The 21623-nt window shown below is 35.9% G+C and overlaps 1 protein-coding gene across 3 annotated transcripts in view; it reads left to right on the top strand.

Moving 5' to 3' along the window:
* The window catches only part of MYOM2 (myomesin 2), an 81304-nt gene that overhangs the window by 40752 nt on the left and 18929 nt on the right, over positions 1-21623 (top strand). For 2 of the 3 annotated variants that reach the window (XM_074895731.1, XM_074895733.1), the window contains 13 exons: positions 168-342; positions 1716-1837; positions 2608-2628; positions 3980-4167; positions 6702-6828; positions 11113-11291; positions 11457-11571; positions 12153-12309; positions 12409-12515; positions 14515-14559; positions 15023-15159; positions 19939-20083; positions 20185-20244. In XM_074895731.1, coding sequence (XP_074751832.1) covers positions 168-342; positions 1716-1837; positions 2608-2628; positions 3980-4167; positions 6702-6828; positions 11113-11291; positions 11457-11571; positions 12153-12309; positions 12409-12515; positions 14515-14559; positions 15023-15159; positions 19939-20083; positions 20185-20244 — 1578 coding nt within the window. The remainder of the gene's footprint in view (positions 1-167; positions 343-1715; positions 1838-2607; positions 2629-3979; positions 4168-6701; positions 6829-11112; positions 11292-11456; positions 11572-12152; positions 12310-12408; positions 12516-14514; positions 14560-15022; positions 15160-19938; positions 20084-20184; positions 20245-21623) is intronic. The other variant, XM_074895732.1, reaches the window with a different exon arrangement.

Here is a 21623-nt window from a genome sequence, read left to right on the forward strand (position 1 = left end):
AGTGAAGCAAATATACTACAATATATATCACATAGCATTATTAATGTGTTAGGAGAATTCATAGCTGTGGTGATTAAATATGATAACAGTATACAGTGTTGCAGCTATCTCAACTTACTTTTGTTTTTATGTATTTCATAATAGCCTGTTTTTTCTCTTTTTATTAGTTGTCCCATCTGCACCGGGTCGGGTAGTGGCCACAAGGAATACAAAAACATCAGTTGTGGTTCAATGGGATAAACCAAAACATGAAGAGGATTTATATGGCTACTACATTGACTATTCTGTGGTGGGATCAAATCACTGGGAACCTAGTAACCATAAACCTATTAAATATAACAGGTATTAACAATACTTCTGTATTTTGGGGAGGTTTGAAAACTGTAGGACAGTTTTAAGCCAATTTACGTGTTAAGCAACGGTGTCATCACAGAAGGTGAATGATGGATGAATGTGAAGAAAACCAGTCCTCAGATTCTCAGAGCTAAACTTTTCAGATTGCAGGGCAGACTTTCTCCTCCTCCACCACCTTTTTTTTTTTTTTTTTTTGTCTATTCCATGACTTTGAGTTATAAAAGCAGGTTTTAGAGACATGATTCTGTATGTATTGGACATGTGTAACTATAAAATAAATGCCTTTCTTAAAGTCTGAATTATGTTATGGAGTAAAAAGACCTGAAGTAAATGATGAAGAGTATGAGAAGGACAGGAAACTCAAGCTTTCCCATAGTTCATGGACATCAAGGCAAAAGGGCAGGCCATATCTGCTATAAATATGGTGGGGAAAGTGCTCTGGCTGCTGACACTACTGTGCAGGAAATCCCATGTCCCATATGTCCCTTACCAGAAACATCAGGGCACCCTGACCTGCTACATCTGTGGGTAAAGGACAACAGCCCCTGTTTCTAGTTCCCTTTTCATGATGCTAGTACTGTCTGTATTTCTGATGATTTCTTACTCCCTCCTGAAAATACCACACTTCATTATGTGATTCTTCAAGCGATTTCCTTTGTGACAATCATGCTTACTTTTATGGGAATCACTCACCAAATGCAAAGTTTAGATGTGTAATTTATATTTTCTTATGGGTATATAACAAGCACATCATGTTGCTTAGTGTATTTTGTCAGTTATTAATTAATTTTGAGTGACTTTGTGTTCTGCTGAATCCTTTGATCAAGTAGTCGAGGAATTTGATCAAAGTAAAAGTAGAGACTAATTCTTGGCCAAAGGGACTGTGAAAACACGAAAATAAGGAAAAACATTTCATTCATTCACATGTGAACATATCTTACAACAGGATAGTTCTGACTATTCTATCTGCTACAATAATTACCTAGAGCCTCAGATCAAAACTGAAAGCTATTTTTTATAGTGACTGAAAATACAGTGAAAAATATAGTCACTTCCCAGAATAGATTAGAATTTAGGAAACCAGAGTTCAAAGGGATTATATTATAGTTTATTTAACTCTACCTGGTAGATAATCACTAGCAATTTAATGAATACTGTGACTTTTGTTTCAGTGTCCCATCCAATTATATAGTACTACATCATGTCTTTCTATTGCAGTTTCCCTCTTAGAAATATTTTCCTTTGTGAAGCACACATGAAGTTGAGCTTACTGATTGTTGCCGAGATTTCACGTTACAGCACAGAATGTTTCCTATAAAATATATACTAAGAAGTGATGTTAATTTTTTTTTTTAACCTAGGTTTGTTGTTCATGGTTTGGAAACTGGGGAGCAGTACATCTTCCGTGTGAAAGCTGTGAATGCTGTAGGATTCAGTGAAAACTCACAGGAATCAGAGGCTATAACAGTACAGGCAGCTCTTAGTAAGTATGATTCTGCACAACTCATCTTCTTGTTTCTTGAATTTTCAGCAATCAACTCTTTTGGTCTTGTTTGCTGTAACAGCAAACCATTTTGAAACCATTGAGTACATCCCCTTAGTAACATTTATGCTTAGGCACGTGGCTCTTCTAGAGAAAAGATACGTTTTTTTAAAAAAAGTTATTCATAATGCCTGTTAGAAATATTGGGCCAATTTCACTGTAATGACCAGGTTGCCTTCTGCTACTCAGCTGTAACAAAGAAATTGTAAATCTTGGTTACGTTAAACAAGTAACTTCGGGGTGGTTTGGAGTGCTGGAAATCAATTTAGCATGGAACCTGCTACATCTAGAAGAGTTTCAGGAAACTTTATTATGGAGTGGCTGAACCAAACAGAAAATTTCCTTTGGCTGCTCCAGGCTGGAAGCACAATCTACCTCCTGCAAACAAAATTTCAGTGTAAGAACAATCCATTGTGCAACCTTCAGTGGGAATGATACATGCTGGGTGAAAGGCTGGATAATTATTTAGAACAAAAAGTACACAGATCTACTGTGTCTAATTTTCAAGTCTACAGATTTTCAGTCTCATATTGAAAAATTTAAAACCTTTTCCTCACCTGAATGGCCTCCACCTCTTGGAGAAGAAGACCAATAGGTCCAATAGGCATACTTGTCAGAAATAATCCTCTAAAAAATTTATAATTCAGAATGGCTATTAGAAGATTTGGGTGAGATGTTACTGACAAGCTTACTCTATTTGACTTTTTTAGGACGAAGCCTGTCTCATATGGGTAGGTGGTGCACAGACATTTGTACATCTATCATATCACTTCTATATTATAAATGCACTTGCACATTTTATTTTGTCACTGTGTGTTTTGAAGATGAGGGTTGCATGGGGTATGTCACCAGACACAGAGCACATGGATCTTACACAAACTTGTGGGATGTGGATGGCTATTATCCATTTTGGCAGCCTTAACAGGAATTTAGAAGGACTATTTATAGGTGACTTACTAGCATGGACAGAATCTTTCTGTAGTATTATTTTAAGGGCATTTATAAGAGTTTGTTATGATCATTCTTATTTTCCAAGAATAATAATTGCAAAAGCTATGTTTTATGGCCTCAGTATAACACCACATTTGAAAAAAAAGAACAAAAGGCTAGTTCTGCTGCTTACTATCTGTTTACATGCTCATCACTAGTACAGCTACAAGATCAGGGACTCTATTAAGGGACTCTGCTAACATATTATCTTCTGAATGAGGTAAATCACATTTTCTCAAGTTAACTAGTAATTCAGCTAAAAATATCAGATGAGCTTTAGGGGCAGGAGCTTAACCTGTACTGGGTGCAGCACAACAGGGTCAAGAAAGGGGTATATTTGGGCAAACTTTCATACATGGATGGCAAATACAAAACAGTGCTTGCTAGAAAGGGTGTTTGCTAGTAGTAGGGGTGCAAAAACCTCTGGGAAACAGTTTTCTTCATCTATAGGAATACGCCTGGCATCTGCTACAGATGTTTCTGCTACAGGTGGGAGTGAACTCATGCAGGAAATGTCTTTTCTGCCTCAACATATTAAGCTGGTGGAAGTCTAAGTATTTTCTGTTCCTTGCAGGGTAGAAAGCACCCTCAGTCTGAAGTAGGGATATAATATGGGGATAGGAGGGCAAAACCATGAAGGCCATAGGTCAGGCAGTCGTATGACTCCATTTCTTTCAAGTTAATAACTTTTTTTTTTTCTTGTTGGGTGGTTCTTACTGTATTCCAAAAGTACTTGAGCAGCTTATTTATTTCGTAGCAGGAAAAGATCTTCTGAGCCATTTTAATCTTCTAGCATAATATTTGATCTGCAGACACTTTTGCTGGCATTACCATGTACATATTAAAGATCATCTATTACTTGCTGTCTCCCGAGAGGGCAGCACATTAGGCAGATGTTTCAAAAATCTTCCACATTTATGTTTGGAGATAAAATTATTGTTGATTAACAGCTTTACAACTACGTTGTTACTGATATACAACTGATAGCAGTACCCTGCAGAAAACAAAAGCAATATGAAAAGTATTAAACAACTTCTACACTGCAGTGTTTTAGACTCTGTACTAACTCACAGGATGCTTATTTCCTTATAGCTTGTCCATCATATCCTCATGGTATCACACTTCTCAACTGTGATGGTCATTCAATGACCCTTGGCTGGAAAGCACCAAAGTACAGTGGAGGTTCACCAATTCTTGGTTATTATATGGATAAACGGGAAGCTAACCATCAAAACTGGCATGAAGTCAATTCTTCCCTTATTACCCGGACGATTTATACGGTTGGTACTTTTTAACCCTTATCTTTCTGGAGTTGATTTGTGTTACTTCTTTGCTTTTGGCAGAGTTTTATTTTCTTGCAGAGAAGTTCTTTAAATACTTACTACCACAAAATCAGGCCCTTCTGTTGTGCATTTTGGAGTGCAACATGCCTAAAAACTGGGGTAGAAAATCAGTGCCATCCCCTGATACGAAATTCTAAGACCAATAAGGCCACTTAGATTATGAAATTTTTGAGGAAAAAGGTGTGAAGCACATTTTTCATAAAGAACAAGAGGAGCTATAAAATACTTCATCAACTATATTCATTAATGAGCACTATTTATACACCACTGTAATAACATGCAGAGAAAGGATGGAAACATTTAGCAGGACAGATGACCAGGCTGTCTGTAGAACTGGAGACAGAGACTTGTAAATGAAATGGAGATGGACTTGAGAACAAATGTAACTGTTGTTGTTCTTACTCTCAAAATTTGCCTTTGGCCAGGCAGGGAAGTGTATTAATAAACTCAGCATTGTGCCTCATGGCCTCCTTTCCAGAGCACCAAAGTGATGATTTTAGTTTTCAAATAAATTACTTCTGGTTGCACTTACAATGTATTCAGTGTGCCTTAAAAGAGTAAAATTTTGATGTGGACTTCCACGAGGAAAGGTTAGGAAGATATGATACAGCAAGTAATTAATCAATCTGATGTTTGTTAAGTTAAACAATCAGATTTTATCCCAAAGTACTTCTTATAATTATTTCTGTAAGTCAGCAACCTTACTATGAACCTCAGGGCAGAAGTAAGTCTTTATCATATATTTGACACCGAAGTAGAAAATAATGCTGCAGATGAGCTCAGGAAGAAGTTTTATGCACAGAAGGTGGCTGGCAATACTCAGGTGTATGTATGCTTGCGAGTGACTTCATAACTGGCATCTCTGACCTAGCAGATGGAGCATGGATGTTGAGAAGTAAAAAAGGGCACGTAGGATAGGCATGAAAGGGCAATACTAAGCAATGCTTTCAAAATACTTTCATTTTTTAATGCATTTGTAAACAAATGAGTAAATTAAGGGAAACCACTCAGAGTTTAACTAACTGGATATTTAAGTCTCAGTCCCGCCAGTAACTGTATTTGCGCCTGAAGGTGCACCTTCATATGTTAGTTTAAATGACTGGAATCTGAAATACCAATGGGAAATAAAAGTAAGACAGCTTTTAGTAGCACAGAATATTTTATGACATGCTGCAAGCAGAGAAGGCCCTGAGATATACAAGACAGCACCAGGAGATCACTGAAGCTTTAATCCTCTCTGATTAAATAATTCTATGGGAACCCCACAAATATTATTTCCCTTAATAACTTGGGATTTCAAAACCATTTTTACAGGCTGAGCTGTTATTCTCTCTTGTAGATCACACTATATAGCTCTCTATCTTCAGGAAATTCTGTCTAAATTTTATTAGTGCCTGCCTTTTCCTAGGTTACATTCTTTGCTTTGGTCTTGTTTTGATGCTACACTATCATGTTTGTTTGTTACCATCCCATCACATGTTTAAAAAAATCAAACCAAAATCCTTTTTTATCTCATATTTTCTCAGCTAATATGGTTATAGTTTATTTTTTCATGAAAATTTAAAACTGTTCAGTGTCTCCACTAGAAGTACTGTCCTCAGCTGCCTCTTTTTCTTGAGACATATGATTAAATAGAACTTTGAGAAAATTATGCAGGGGCTGAGGTGTAGACGACTTGTTTATTGTATTTAGGTGGTCTGGAAGAGGAAGGATGGAAAAGAGTTGCTACCATGAGGCACTCAGGGTGTCAAGAAGTTCCTGCCTTTTAGTTTGTCTACCTTGACCTCAAAATCTGAGATGGTGATGTGGTGATGGACTCATTAGATAAGTCAGGGTTGATTCACCAGGGATTTTTGCAGAGGTATAGCATGGATTCTGGTCATCCCATTTCCAATGCTTCCTCACTTTGTAATGGTCAGTAATATTAAGATTCATACCAGACAGAAAAAATTACTGAAAAATCTTTCCCAGAGTTATAACAGCACACTGCAGAACTAATTGGATTGGCTCTTCCTTTAGTTTCATGTTGTTTTCCTTTCTTCCTTGGTCAGTCTACTATGACCTCTTTAGACTGAAACACCATTCAGTCTTGCTTAAATGAATGGCTTATGAATGGCCATTCATAATCAATGTAAGAAGGTATTTCATGTTAGAACACTCACCCATAAGTATCTGTTAGTGGTCATTCACTGAGTGGGCTCACTGGACCTTTGCTATGACATTTGAGGCCTCTCAATGTCAATATATTGATTGCTGTTATTCCTAGGATGATGTGGCTGAAACACAGAAGTACAATGTAGAGCTCTGCAGTGTGTTTAGTTTAAGAGCAAAATCTTCAAATTTGATCCTTCCAATACTCCAGCACAGCAGTAAGGCCTGATAATTAATTAACACACACTTATTTTTAAGTATTTAATTTAAAAGGATATACATCATACTCTTTGATATATTGAGTTGTTTTCTCAAAAAAGGTAGAGGATTTGACAGAAGATGCCTTCTATGAATTCAGAGTTGCTGCTGCAAATCTGGTCGGAATAGGTCAACATTCAGATCCCAGTGAGCATTTTAAGTGTAAAGCCTGGACTATGCCAGAACCTGGTAAGTCTAGTAGTTCCTTATGAATTTCAATTCAGTATAAACTCCTTAACACACAGTCAGTGTAATGTTCCAACCAAACTCTGCTGGATGTCTTTTGGTTAATTTCTGCCATATTTGAGATTACTATTGCTTCCAAGATCTCCTGTTGAAAGCTAATTCCACATTTCCACTGATTACATTGAATGTCCTGGAAAGTTCCTTAGCTTGCTGGGAGTCTTTTTCACTGCCCACATCAGCTCAGAGCATAAAGTCTTCAGCATTTAGTCTATGTTTTTACCTCTATCAGCTCTTCACCCCCAGTCCTGCAAGGTCTGCTTCACACTCACCACCTGTACAATATATAGGCATCTCTGCACCATAATTGCAGTCTATTACGAATATTGCTGGAGTTTCAGACTCCAAAACTATGTTTTTTTGGTCTTAAGTAAGACAAAATAGGGGCCCATTTCTTGACATAGAGTTAAGGAGCACAGTGTGGCTCACTCTTTACACCTAAGCCCTCCCCGTCTCAGCTAGTGTACCCGTATTCATGTGTTTCCCCTAGATTGTACCTAAGTGTTATCTGAGATATTATTATTAGCCATGTGTTAGAACAAATGTGTTAACAAACATACATTAGAAATGACTGTGTGCTAGTACTCAAACCTGTGTTTAGGTTGTCTGTAGTTTAGCGGTGTAGATGTAGCTGAAGCAATGTTAACTCTGCAGAAAATGTTAAATAAGAAGAATTGTGAATTCAGGAACCCCAGCAAAAGAAAGTTAAACTTTAGTCTACCTTATGTGAACATACCAATTAGTACTTAAATGTTAGACATCTAGGGAATTGGTTCCTCTCAGTAGTGCTCAAGTTCTGTAAATAAGCTATGAAAGAGTTTTTGAAGGCCCATTCTGCTTATTTTATAACACCCTCACTCATACCGAGCAACACTTTTGCTGAAACTATTTCTGGTGTCTGGCACTGATTTGCCTAAACAAAGTGTGCAGCAAATAGTGAAATCTCAGGCACCTACCACTTCAATATATTTCTACCTTCTTTTCCCCAGAATGCTGTAAAGTACTGCTGTGCTGTTAAATCAAATTCTATTTATGACATTGAGCTTTGGTATGCAGTTAAGGATCCATTCTAGTACTTGTTTATGTCATCAGAAGCTGTCTAACACCTACACACATCTGTTTCATGACTAAATGTTCATGCAGTTATTTTTGCAGTAAAAAAAATACAAATCCAACCCCTAAATCTGTTTTTTTAAAACTATTGGGATTTTTAGTGGTTTCAAAAATGCATAATTAGCCTAAGACAGCAGGAAAATTTCAGTTTTCCTTTCTACACCATACGTAAAAAGTAATTCTTGCCTGGAACGACAAACAATTCCGTGAGATCATGGAATCATTTACTAGGAAAGACTCAAATGTCATTTAATTCAACGGCTTGCCCACATGCAGGATCAGCTATACCTATCTTGTTGACAGAGCCTTGTCTAACCCAACCTTGAAGATTTCTACCCATGAAAAGGTTCAGGCTCTTTGGACAGGATATATTCCTAATTTTACTACGTTTACAGTTTAGAAGTTTTTCTAATATTCCTGAATCTTTCTTCCTGCAGTTTAAGCCTGTTTGCTTGTCTTGTCCACCAAGGACATGAAGAAGAGATTATTCCTTTCCTCTTTGCAACAGCTTTTCTGTGTGTTTAAAGACAGGCCCCTAGCTTTCCCCTTCAGCTGACAAAATCCAGTTCATGTGACCTTCCCCACAGATCATGTATTCCCTATCATTAAAGAAATAAATTTTTGCTATTTGAACCTTTTGTAGTTACTTCATGTCCTTCTTGAATAGCAGCACATAAACTGGAGACATAATTTCAAATAAAGATTTTTCAGTGCTGAGCAGAGAAATGGTAACTCCATGCCTCCTAGGATTATTTTCTTGCTTACAAATCCCCTTCTATGTGTCTGCACTGCTATGCTAAGTTCCAGATTTAATTCTTTTTAATGCCCAGATTCTTTTCTGCAAAACTGCTTGTCAGAGAGTTATTCTCCACACTTTCTAGATAAATTCTTCTGAGTTCATAAATCTTATATTCTAGATTTAATGACATGGCAAAGCTGTCAATAACAAAATGTTTAATCTCCTGACCTTAACTCCCTTTGTGTTAATTACATTTTCTTATCATCTTATTTAGTATAAATGCATAATCAGTGGAACAATTATTTTCCTTTAAGAGAGGATCTATGATTTATACTCTCTACAGTGTTTTCAGAATGTCAGTGATACTGCCTAGTTGGTAAACAAGTGAGGATTATCCTTCATTTTAAATGATATATAAAGAAATAAAATAAAAGGCACTTTCAGAAAATGAAGAGAGTGAAATTTCCATTTTCATAATGAACAATCTGACCTTCTACTCCTTGTCTGATTACATTGTTCTCATAATGAAACTAGCTGAACAGAGTATTGCATTCTTCCTGCTTAAAAAAACCCCACCAAAACCAAACAACACCCCCACCCCTGCTCCCCAATTGCCAGACCTATTAAAATATTTCACAAGCCTTTTTTACAATAAGTTTTTAAACAATGGCTTAGCAATAATGAAAAGAAATAATTAAGATTTAAGACTGGGAGAAAGAGGCTGACCCTCTTCCCTGACTTAATAAAGATACTGAAGACTAATGTAATATGACTGCAATGTACTCCCAGTGTCAATGAAATATCCTTACAGCTTTTGATATGGAACGGAGGTTGTCTTAGAAAGGCCAAAACCCCTTGCAGGATTTTCAGCATGAGTGATGGATATAGGCCCAGGGCCCATAATTATTTAATCCTTCTGCAGAACTCTTACGTATCTCTGTGAGCCTCTGTGAGTTAGCAATGATAGCTAATGAATTATTTTACATGGCTTTAAAAAAATTGAAATGTCTGTGGTCTCAGGATCCTCAGAATAGAACATACTTCATTACACATTTTCTTCTACTGTGTAGATTTCTAACAGGTGCATCTGCCAGTGGAATTTTAATTATCTGTGGATATATAGACATTTAGATTGGGATTTTTAAAGAGCCCGGAGAGAAGGCTTTGGAATACTTGAAAACTGCAGTCTTTCTATGAGAAATGTAGTATTTATCCTCATAAGGTCTCTAACAGGTACTTACCGGTCTATTTTCTGAAATGTGCCTATTCACAATGGAGAAACACTTGTCTACTTTTGCTGTATATTTGCTGAATATGATCCTTTACAAGTTTCATCTTCATTCATCACATCATGGTAGGCTGGAATGGTAATCATCAGGTTTATTTGTAAGGTTTTTCTACTCTTATTTTAAATGGTGACGCATTGTAGGAAAAGTAATATCTTGAATATCTTGGATTAGGCCAAACTCACAACAGAAAATCCCTGAATCTCAGGTGCTTTCAGGTTTTCTTAGTCAAATTTAAATGACAAGAAGCAAGCCTCCAGCTACATAATATGTCTGAATATCAGTATTCTGTCATGGGTATTTTCACCATGGTAGGAAATTGATATGATTATGCCTTCATAGTCTACTGGTATAAATAAATTTCAAAAGTATAGTAAAAAATAAATGCTACAAGTTAAACTGAATGACACTAGAACAGTTAAGTGAAGGAGAAAGAAAGTATAATAGGGAGAACATAACCTGATAGCTGAAAAGGCACGAACTCTCACTTATTCATAGGATGTTTTTGGTGTAAATATTTCTCCTAACAGATACCCTCTTGAGAATTTAATCTTGGCTATTGTTATCCACCTTACAAAAGTTCTTCTGTCAGGGAATGAGAAGCCTGATCCAAAATCCACCGGTGCCAGTGAGGTTTGGATTAGTCTGAAGGATCATGTTTTGCATATACCAGCAAAAACCAGAAGTCCTGATACTAAATTATGAACCTGAGTCAGGCTCCAGTGAAGCAACTTTGATGTGGGGCTAGTGAACTAAATAATAGACAGGAAACCTCTGTTGCTTGTTGGAAAATTTTAAATTGCATGGATTTTTCACATAACTTTCCCTTGAAATGGACTTACTGAGATCTAGCTAGGAATACATGCTTCAGAATACTAACGCCACTCACTGCATAAAGCAGGTATTGCTGAATAGAGCCATGAGGGGAAAACGGCCTAAATACCACATATACCACATTTATTGTAAAGCATGAGATTTTTGAAAGTGAACACAATCAAAACAAAATTTAAATGGTGCATTTCAGCCTCTGTAGGGCCAGTTCACAAAACTTTATTATACTGAAGTGAAATTGTAATGTTTGAAATATTTTAGGTCCTGCCTATGATCTCACCATTTGTGAAGTTAGAAATACATCACTGGTTCTTCTGTGGAAAGCTCCTGTGTATGAAGGCAAAAGCCCTATTACTGGGTATTTAGTGGACTATAAGGAAGTAGATACAGAAGACTGGATCACTGCTAATGAAAAACCTACTTCAAAACGCTATTTTAAGGTAATATTTTCATTAGTTAGTGTTAATTCAAAACTGAGTTCTAAAAACATCTGAGTAGAACAAAGATGTGTATTTCAAACTGGCCTTCTGCTAATATCTTCATATAAGTAAACAAAAGAGTTTAGATTGTTTTTTAAATTGGCTTTGTTCTTTATCTTCTTCAAGGTCACTGATTTACATGAGGGTCATACTTATGTTTTCAAAGTTCGTGCAGTGAATGATGCTGGGGTAGGCAAATCATCTGAGATATCTGAACCAGTGCTTGTCGAGGCAAGGCCAGGTAATGAACTGTTTTATATCCTCTGCTTCTAAAATACTGAAATACTTAGAAGTGAATTTAATCAATCTGATTTGATATTATAGCACAGATAAGTAATTCAAGAGTTAAGAAGCTCTTGGCCTTAAAACTTAAAGAAAAATTCAGGTGGATACAGAGGTACTGTCAAGACTTTTTGCTTTACTTACTGCAGGAAATATTTGATAATCAATTATTTTAGTTTGTATTCTCATAAACAAAGGTGCTACTTGCTGTGAGTGAAAAGAAGTATGACCACACATTTATTAAAGCTTCAAGAGTGGTGATAAAATTAATTTACTTAAACTTCATATCTTCTTATATTCAGGTTCATTTTATAGATTTGTTTCTCAAGAAGCATTTCTTATTTTTAGTATTTTTTTGTGTGTAGAGTAAGAATCTTGTTAGTATGTGATGTGGAGTCAGCATATAACGGGTTTCAAGATCTGTAAGACCATTGTCTGTTAGTGAAGATGAAAAGAATTTGCATAGGCTTTAGTAATTTCTCAATTGCAGCACAAAACAAAAATGCAGCCTTGACATTTGAGTTGATTCCTATTTTGCAGGAACAAAAGAAATCTTTTCAGGTGTGGATGATGAGGGTAATATTTACCTGGCTTTTGAGTGCAAAGAAGCTACAGATGCATCTCACTTTGCGTGGGGTAAATCATATGAGGAGATTGATGATTCTGATAAGTTTAAGATTGAAACAGAAGGAAATCAGTAAGTCATGACAGTATATCAAATTGTTAGAAATTTGTTTTGTTAAAAAATCATTAACATGAGAAACACCACTAATTATATGTTTATTGATGATTTTAGTTCTAAGCTGTACTTCAAAAATCCTGATAAATCAGATTTGGGAACTTATTCTGTCTCAGTTAGTGACACAGATGGGGTTTCATCCAGCTTCGTTATGGATGATGAAGGTAAGGTCCTTACCACCTCAAGTCTTTCTTTATTTTTTCAACTCAACTGCACTAAAAATTGTCCAAGAAAAAAGAATAACCCCACAACTCTCACATAATTTCTTATGCATTAAGGAAAACCAAAAAAGACCACACAAGAGGCTTTGTGTGATTACTTGTTTTTGTTATTATCACAATAATGAAAGTTGGGATAACTTAAAGCAATATTTTCTTAAAAGAAAAAGGGATAAAGAATATGTTCAATTAGAATGGTTTTCTTTATGCTGTCTGTAAATATTGGTTGCACTTTCAGTTAAATGTCTGAAAGTGTTGGGTTTTTTCACTATTTTGTAAATTTTTGTCTTGCATGTGACTTTTGCTGTGCTTTGACTTTATAGCTTTTCACACCTCATAAATGGCTCTCTGCTAGCTGTAAAGCTACCATCAGATCTCTACTTACCAAGAAGCCTAATATAGAGACAGACCTTGAGGCTCTAGTTTCATATAATTGAGATGCAGAGAATTAGTGAGAAGAATGTGACTAAAAGGATGTTGCTCTAACAAGATCTGAATACAATGGGATAAATTATACTTTGGCTTAAATTTACATTATTTTTGCTTTATTTCATTGTAACTATTTTGTTTCATTGGAGTTGCAATGAATTTTTGTCAGTCTGACTTTGATTTACCATTGAGAGGTGCTGAGCTGAAAGGCAAAGTGGGGGACTACGCTATTTTTAAATAAGACAAAATTACTTTGGTGCTTTTCCAGTCCACAGGCTGTAATTGTTATGCCCCGTTCCTTAAGCATGAAAGTCCCTCTACTTACCTTCTTTCTAAGTAACTTAAGGAGAGGAGACAAGACTGACTGTGAGTCTGACAGCAGGTCAGGCTTTTATCACAGTGCGAACCTCATGAAACCTCCCGTTCAAAGTAGGTGTTGAGAGGAAATCCATGTGCAGCCATGAAGTATGGTTCTCCAGGATCTGGACCATTTATGTGGACTCTTAGTCCTTACCATTATCTGCTTCTTCTAGGCAAGTTAAACTTGTAAAATTTTTAATTTTCCAATGAATACTGTAGGAAAAGACAGATATGCATTTGATCATGAAAACTTCCCTTTGGCTTAGTTTTGAAGTATCACTCTCTGAAACCTGTCTGTAGGGCTTGTCACCATCAGTCCTACCTTCGAAGATTTTTCTGTAGAATTGCACTGAAGGTGTTTCCCTTCCCACACTTAGCCCATGTCTTCCCCAGTCATATCTGTCACTCAAAATTACACTTTTATTTGTACTGGGTTCTTGCACAAGTGTCAGATTTTAGCACTGAAACCCATTATTTCATTGCCCATTTACTTCCTGAAATGCTATAAATTCTCCTGTAATTTGCTAAAACCTCAACCATGTCATAAATCCTTGCTAATTTCCTCTGGTCTTTACATTACCTGTAAATTTGGAATTGCCAGTATTGGTCATCTTTCAAATATTTATTAGTAATGAATATAATAAACAGGGTTAGTATGAAAACTTAACAAAATGATTTCTAGACTCTCACATAGCCTTCATGAGGATTTAGTAAATAGAACTTTCTGTACCTTTTTCAGACTAACTGGCACTCAATCTTGTTTCCTGACACTGTTAAAAAAGCTTTTCGGGTACAGTGTCAGAAAAGAAGTCAGCAGATAAAGGAACATAATACACTTCCTAGAAGCTATTGTCTCCCATCTTTAGTTTAAAACCCACAGAGAGTTTAAAACAGGATTTGTTCCTTGCTTAGATTCTTTTACATAAGATAGTGTGCATGAAAATGTCTGAAATAGGAATACTTGCTAAATCCATGTATCAAAATTTCAAGTTTCTTAAATCTTATTTTTTAGTCATTTTCTGAAGAGAGTTGGATATTTTACATCTAAGACTTAAAGAGTTTATCTCCTGATGCTGATATGTACCTTCTTTGACACTTATTTTCTGGCTGTATTTTTCAGAATAAATTAAAATATGAGTTTTTCTCTTAATTTCAGAGTTTGAACGTTTGATGGCATTAAGTAATGAAATAAAGAATCCAAGTAAGTTGAAGATCTGAATCTATTTGATACTTCTAGAAGAAATATAATTACATACTAATGGCTGGAGTTCCAAAAAGGTTCTTCCTGAGCAATGGCAGCTTCATTTTTCATGGAACAACTTGCTTAGTTGTTTTTCATTCCTTCAGAAGAGTATTAGTTTGTATTGAATAAAATCATCGTTGCCTAAAAGTGTTTCTAATTTTAACTTTGACAATAGACTATAGGTTGTTACTAACCAATTCCTTAAACAATGTGCAAACTAAACTGTAGATTCTTTTCTCCCTTTGAGAAATTAATTTAAAAATCAACCAAAGACTCCATTAGATGTCTTTTCCCTGTGTAAAATTTATTCTATATCCAGCATTCTGTAAATAATAGGGAGATACTAATATTTTACTATAATAGTCCTTTTTCTCACAAGGATTCATACATTACTGACTTTTGATTGCTTTTCTTTCTGCAGCAATACCTCTGAAATCGGAATTAGCTTATGAAGTTCTTGAAAAGGGAGAAGTTCGTTTCTGGATTCAGGCTGAAAGCTTATCACCAGATTCAACCTTCAGATTTGTTATTAATGATAAAGAAGTTGAAAACAGTGACGTAAGTATGCATTGAGTACTATATAGATATGATTTCATTTAATAAAACTTTATGCATTAATAGGTATTTTATTTTTATAGTTGATTAAACCTGTGTTATTAAGGTCTAATAATACCTGAAAGGAATGCCAGACTTTAACTTGAATCTTTTTTGAAGTGTAGAATTCCTGTTGCACAGTGAACCTATTCATACATCAAAAAGAGAGCAAAGTTTAACACTCAGAAGTCCGTATTCATTTTGGGTAGCTAGATGACAACAGGCAAAGGGAAGGAGAAATTAAACACAGACCAGTATTAAACACATATGATTAAAAGTACTACACAAATATTTCAGGAAAATAGCTCATGACAAAAAAGGCTGCTTCAAGTACAGTTTTGGACTCCAAACCAGCGAGACATGTTGTTCCCAGAGACCATCTGAGGCTACTGATACTAGTTTTACATATAATGTGGCAGGCACTTGACAAGGCAACAGTGGTCATAGATACAAAACTTTTAGATGGTGTCGTTTTCTTCTTCTTCTTTTTTTTTTTTTTTTTTTAAATTTTGACCTCGACGCTAAACAAACATTGAATGGCTACATGGAGATGAAAGGGCAGACCACCAGCTTCCTGCATTTTATAGCTCTAGGAAGACCTTTCATAGAAAGGGACACAAAAATTGGGCTGAGAAGAAAGCAAGGTCATGCTTTTGCAGGGTTGGAGTGTGGTTCATCTACTAAGCATAAAATACAGCACTGGAAATATAATTTCTTGTGAGGAAACCACCTCCACTGCAACAGTTTGAAAGGTTCATTTTATTTCTGAGGATGCAAAGACTGGATTTGGCCAGAGAAGCTTATCAGCATTTTTATGCCATAGAAAAGCAAAGAGCATTTACTTTAATTAGATATTGACAAGTGGAAGAAGAAGTGTTTCTTAGTAAAATACTTAACTGTTTTTCTTACTTTAAGAAGTAATAAACTATAGCACTGAATACCTGAATATTAGTGACTAGGATGTATTGAAATGACAATATTCTGTCTTGGCAATGTTAGCGGAACAGAACAAGCTATTTTTAGTTCGCATATGTTTTGGAAGTGTTGACATCAGAGAGAGTCTTGAAGTGGTGCTGCATTATTTCACCTCTTTAATTAGTAACCCACAGGTGACATTTACGTTTGGAGACTGATGATATTTTTGTGGAAAGTCACATAAAAGCCTAGTATTTATGGTGCCCATAAAATCATTGAACTTCATCTTGCTGCATAATGGCAATAGTTAGAAGCCTAATTACACTCTAAAACCTGCCTGGAGACTGGGATACAGTCACTGAACATGTTCAATAGACCGTTGTACTCGTGAATTGTAGTCTGATTCTTGACATTGGCTGAAGTGATAAATTTTTCCTTCTAGGTCCTAACAGGGAATGGTTTCAGTAAGATTTCAAAAGAATCTGAGAATGGAATGAACTGGATCCTATTTAATCAGCTGTCATTTTAATATTTTAATAATTTTTTCCTTTACCCAAAAGCAAGAAATAAAAAAAAAAATTAGAAGTGTGATAAAGGATCAGATTAAAACATATATCTTGCTTTTCTCTTTTCTGCTTCTGAAAAAAATCTCAATTTAGCATTCTCCCTGAGAACTCATGAAATGAATGCAAGTGTTGTCCTTGACCTCTGTGGGCTAGAGACTGTAAGCAAGAATCTGAATTTGCACATTTTTGATAGTTTGGTGAAGTTTATGACTTCTCTTTTTAACCTGCCTGGCCTATCTCCTCAACTCTTATAGATGAACTCTTACATAAGTAATTTTTCTGCTTAATTTCCTGATTAATTGTTTTCCTGATCAGGGATATCAATTAAACTCAGACACCAGAGTGAAATGTGTAGGTGTATTTTACTAGAAAAAACTAAGTAATATAACAGAATAATACAGAAAACATACAGTAAGAACAGACAGAATAGTGCACTTAAACAAATAGGAAAATACAGGGTAATGCATCAAATCATTACTACATGGGAGAGGGAATAGTGATTAAGAAGGATCCCTCACCACTCGCACACGTCACCATCACCCAGCCCCGCAGTGGCTGGGCAGCCCCGGTTACAGCGAGGGTTTGCAGAGCCTGTCCCGGCAAGGGGGAAATCCTACGCGGGGCGTCCACCCACAGGTGAGGCTGCCAGAGTCGCTGTGAGCGGGTCCAGCCTTATATACACAAAAATCAGCAAGCCAGAATAGCTGGCACCTTTTGTTTTGAGTGGAACATCTGGTTTCACTCTCTCATGAGATTCCCCCAGACCCAGGCCAGGGCTCAAGGGAGAAGCTAAGGGAGTTTCCCTCCTTATCTAATTTATTTATGTTCTTTTTAAAACAAGGCCATACATCTGTCCCAAGGCCGGACAGCTGGCTTCACGTCTTTGTTAACTTACCCCTATGCAGAGAAGAAGAAAGATACATTCAGGATAGACATGTTTTCATTACATCCTCACCAGTAATGAGTATATGATATCTAAGCTACATCTTTCATCAATGAACACACATACTTCATTACTGACTACATACTGAGTTAGCAGCTTCAGCTCGGGGCCTGTTGCTCAGGCTTCAACACTTCTACCTTTTACATCAGCATAAGTAGTTTGTTATAACTTAGTACAATACCTACTAGCACAATAGTTATCAGTTATGAATTATACAGGATTCATCTATAGGTCAACTCTGGCTTGAGCTTATTGTCCAAGCCTTAGCACTTCATTAATTCTTTGACATTATATATCTTTCTTTGATCTATACATGTGAAAAACCATATCCAAATTATATGAGCATTTTCCCATTATTTTATATAAATGCTATACCTCAGTCTCTTCCCTCTAAGTAATTTATTCAATAAATTGTTATCCTAATCAATATGTTGCCCACTGTTTTGTTAATTCCATTATCTTTTATCTTTCTTCATCCTTCAGTTACCCCATTAAGATTTAAACTAGCGCTATTATGGGTACAAGTTACTCCTGGGAAGATTCTGAGTGAACACAAGAAGAAATTTTTTCAAAATGAAAACAATCAGCCTCTGGAATAATCTCCCCAGGGAAATGGTAGATTCCCCAATATTGGACTTTTAAGATTCAGCTGGACAGGGTGCAGGGCCATCTTGTCTAGACTGTGTTTTCGCCAAGAAGGGTTGGACCAGGTGATCCCTGATGTCCCTTCCAACCTGGTATTCTGTGATTATTTGTACATTTGAAAGTACCAGTAATGAATGATAAACATCTTGACTATGTCTACACTATTCTTCCAGTCTTGTTGTCCCTACAACAGAGAATGTGTTCTTGAGGCTGGCCAGGAGGTGTCCCTCAAAGTTAAAGCAGATATATCTGTGGAGTCATTCCTACTAATTTTGAATCAGTACCTAAAGGTTCTTCCACTTAAGGCAGTGGTCCCAGATAGTTTAATAAATGATATTTTTAATAGCTTTTTTTCCCTTCCTTCTTTCATCCCCTTTCTTAAACTTTATTGACCTGTGGCTTTAGGTACCTTTTTCTAGGTCTGGAATCCAATAAAAAGGTTAATCAAAACATTCTCTTTATAAGGCATTGTGTCTTCTTTTAACAGTAACAGGCTCTATAATAATTTACTGCACAAAACTACTTCCAGATCATAACATTAACTTTTCTGTCTCATCATGAATAGAACAGTTAGTGTGTAATATCCCTGGCCACATTTGTTACCTAGAAGTTTTCAACAATTAACTTCTTTGGATTATATTTATTTTGCTTTAGGAATTTGTTAGTTGAAATTCAAACATCACAGTTAGTGGAACACACAGTCCTCATGGTTGTTAATCACTGAGTGAAAGAGGATATTACTTAGTAAAAGGTAGTTGTATCTAAAACAGTACCTGCATATTCAAAACATCTATTTTGCAAGTATTAACCAATATTTGTTTGCAATTTTCTGTTTCCTTGATAACGCCTGCCAGTAATTTATCTTTCTGGAATATTTAATTGAAAACAAGCATGAAAAGGTCACAAACAGTGGAAAGTATGTTTAACTTTGAATTCAAGTCAATATTTGATGTTTTGGGTATTTTGCAAGCACTTTAGTAGGTAAATAGATGCTTCGACAGAATTCCAATTTTGCTGGAATTTTTTATCTTTTTAGTTCCCAAAAGCTTTGTTGGTTTGCACAAGTTACTGTTCTTATGGTCTTTCATCTTAGTGTTCTTTGAAAAGAACACCTAGCATTACATGAGCAAATCGTTACTCCCTTCCTAAATAAACTTTATGAGTGAGAAGTTAAGATCCAGTATTGAGCTGCCAATATATCTCGGAGATATTTAATAGTGATGACTTCTGGGATTTGTTGTGATGGATTTATTTAGAGATCCACATTTGTGTCTACAAACAATACTTCCTGCTATTTCTGGGCTCTGCTAGGAGTAGTGCTTCAGCCTAGCAAAACCCCTTGTTGAACTGGAAGCTGTAATGCAGCTAAAGGCTGTCTGTGTAGGCTCTTCTTCAAACATGAATAGTGCCATGCACTATTATTTTTAAATCCAAACCAGCTGTATTATGATGACTCAAGGATTCCAAATGCAGCTGCACACAGAAATTTCTGTCACCACTGGGATCTTGTTGTACAACAGTAAATACAAGCACAGCCCTGTTTCCATAGTTTACAATTTAAAGAACATGAAAAGATAGAGTGTGGAGGCAGGGGTATAAGACATAACCAATTTGGTAGGGAATCACAAGTAATTTACACAATATTAGACTAAAGTTATTACTTGTTTATTTCAGAGGCATAAAATAAATTGTGACCGTCCAAATGGCATTGTAGAAATGGTGATGGACCGATTTACAATTGACAATGAAGGTACCTACACAGTACAGATTCAAGATGGAAAGGCCAAGAACCAGTCTTCATTAGTTCTCATTGGAGATGGTATGTTCACTGAAACACTGAAACTTTGATGAATAAATGAACTTCAATTACTCTTTAAGTAACTTGTGACTAACTTTTTATTCATCTCTTCTAAAATTTAGCATTCAAGGAAGTACTGGCTGAGTCTGAGCTCCAAAGAAAGGAATTTCTCAGGAAGCAAGGTAAGACAGAGTAGATTAGTAATGTTTGGCCCAGTTTGCAGCTCGTGATGCATCCCTTGTGAATACTAAGAGCTTCCATTGATTTCATTAGAAGATGAGTATATTGCACTTTGAGGAGACACCAAACCCTTGGTGGACCTTATTTTCCAACATTGTCATAGGATACATGCAAATAGTGACAAAACTTTCACTACAGAAATAAAGCGGGAGTCTTTACAAGAGGTTATCTTTGCTCAGTATTCATGAGAAGCGTGGCTACTGTAGGCCCCGATCCAACAAAACATTTCAGCACGCTTAGTTTTAAGCATACCAATCATCTCTTCGATATAATTGACAGAAGAGTAGACAGCATAGTGTCAGACAAGGAAGATAAATACCTGATACTGTGGTTTTCTGTCCAGCCAAAATTCCAGGAACTAAATGTATATCTGTTGTAAAGTTGCTATACAATTACAGAGTTTGTTATATACTTGTTATTGGTATTATTTGCAGCTGAAAGTAAAAACTAATATTGGATACCTAATTCAGAATTCTATTGCCGTGAAATCTTTAAAAAATATAGTTTGAGCTCTGGTTTGTAAATTTTGCTTGTCAAGCACATGGCTTTTAGGATGAAAGTACCAATAATAATTAAAAGCATTTATTGTAAATAGCTTAGGTAAGATTCTTTACATATCAATGTAATTTTTTTTTTTTTCTTTTGGGGGGGAGCATTTTTTAAAAATGGATATAGGAAATAAATTGTGCCACTTACAGCATGGACTCACAAGATCTTTCAGTTCTCAATGACTTCAGTGAAAGTCGGACTTTGCTACCTCCCAGATCTGAATATTGCAATTATGGGCCATTATCCTGCAGACAGTAAATCATATAAATGCATGACTTGAGAAGCACAATAACTTAAAAAAGGCTATGTATGTCAGTAAATATACTTAAGGAGAGATATATAAATATATATATATATATATATATATATTCAGGATTGGAACCTCAGTGGGGAAAATGAATATTTTCTGTTCTGCTTGTAATTTTTAATACATTTTTAAACTTTATATAATTTGGACAAATAATGTCTGCCATGGGATTTTTGCTTTGAATATTTAATTGGGTGTTTGGATACAATTGTTTATTCTCCAGTTTCCATTGCATTAAATACACTGTTTGTACACTTATTTCTTTCCTATGCTTAGTTGGCAATTGGGCACAAATACATTTAGTAGACTAATTTGTCTCACTCATGACTTTGTATTTTGGAATAGTACACGACATTACACAGAGAGGGACTCAGGTTTCTAAGATGTACTGTAGACACCTGTGTCAATATGATAAAAATTTACTGCAGGATTTTCCTTCTAGTGCATGGGTAGTTGAGGAGTTCC

This window comes from Athene noctua, chromosome 1, assembly GCF_965140245.1.
Source record: "Athene noctua chromosome 1, bAthNoc1.hap1.1, whole genome shotgun sequence".
In the NCBI taxonomy this organism is placed as follows: Eukaryota; Metazoa; Chordata; class Aves; order Strigiformes; family Strigidae; genus Athene; species Athene noctua.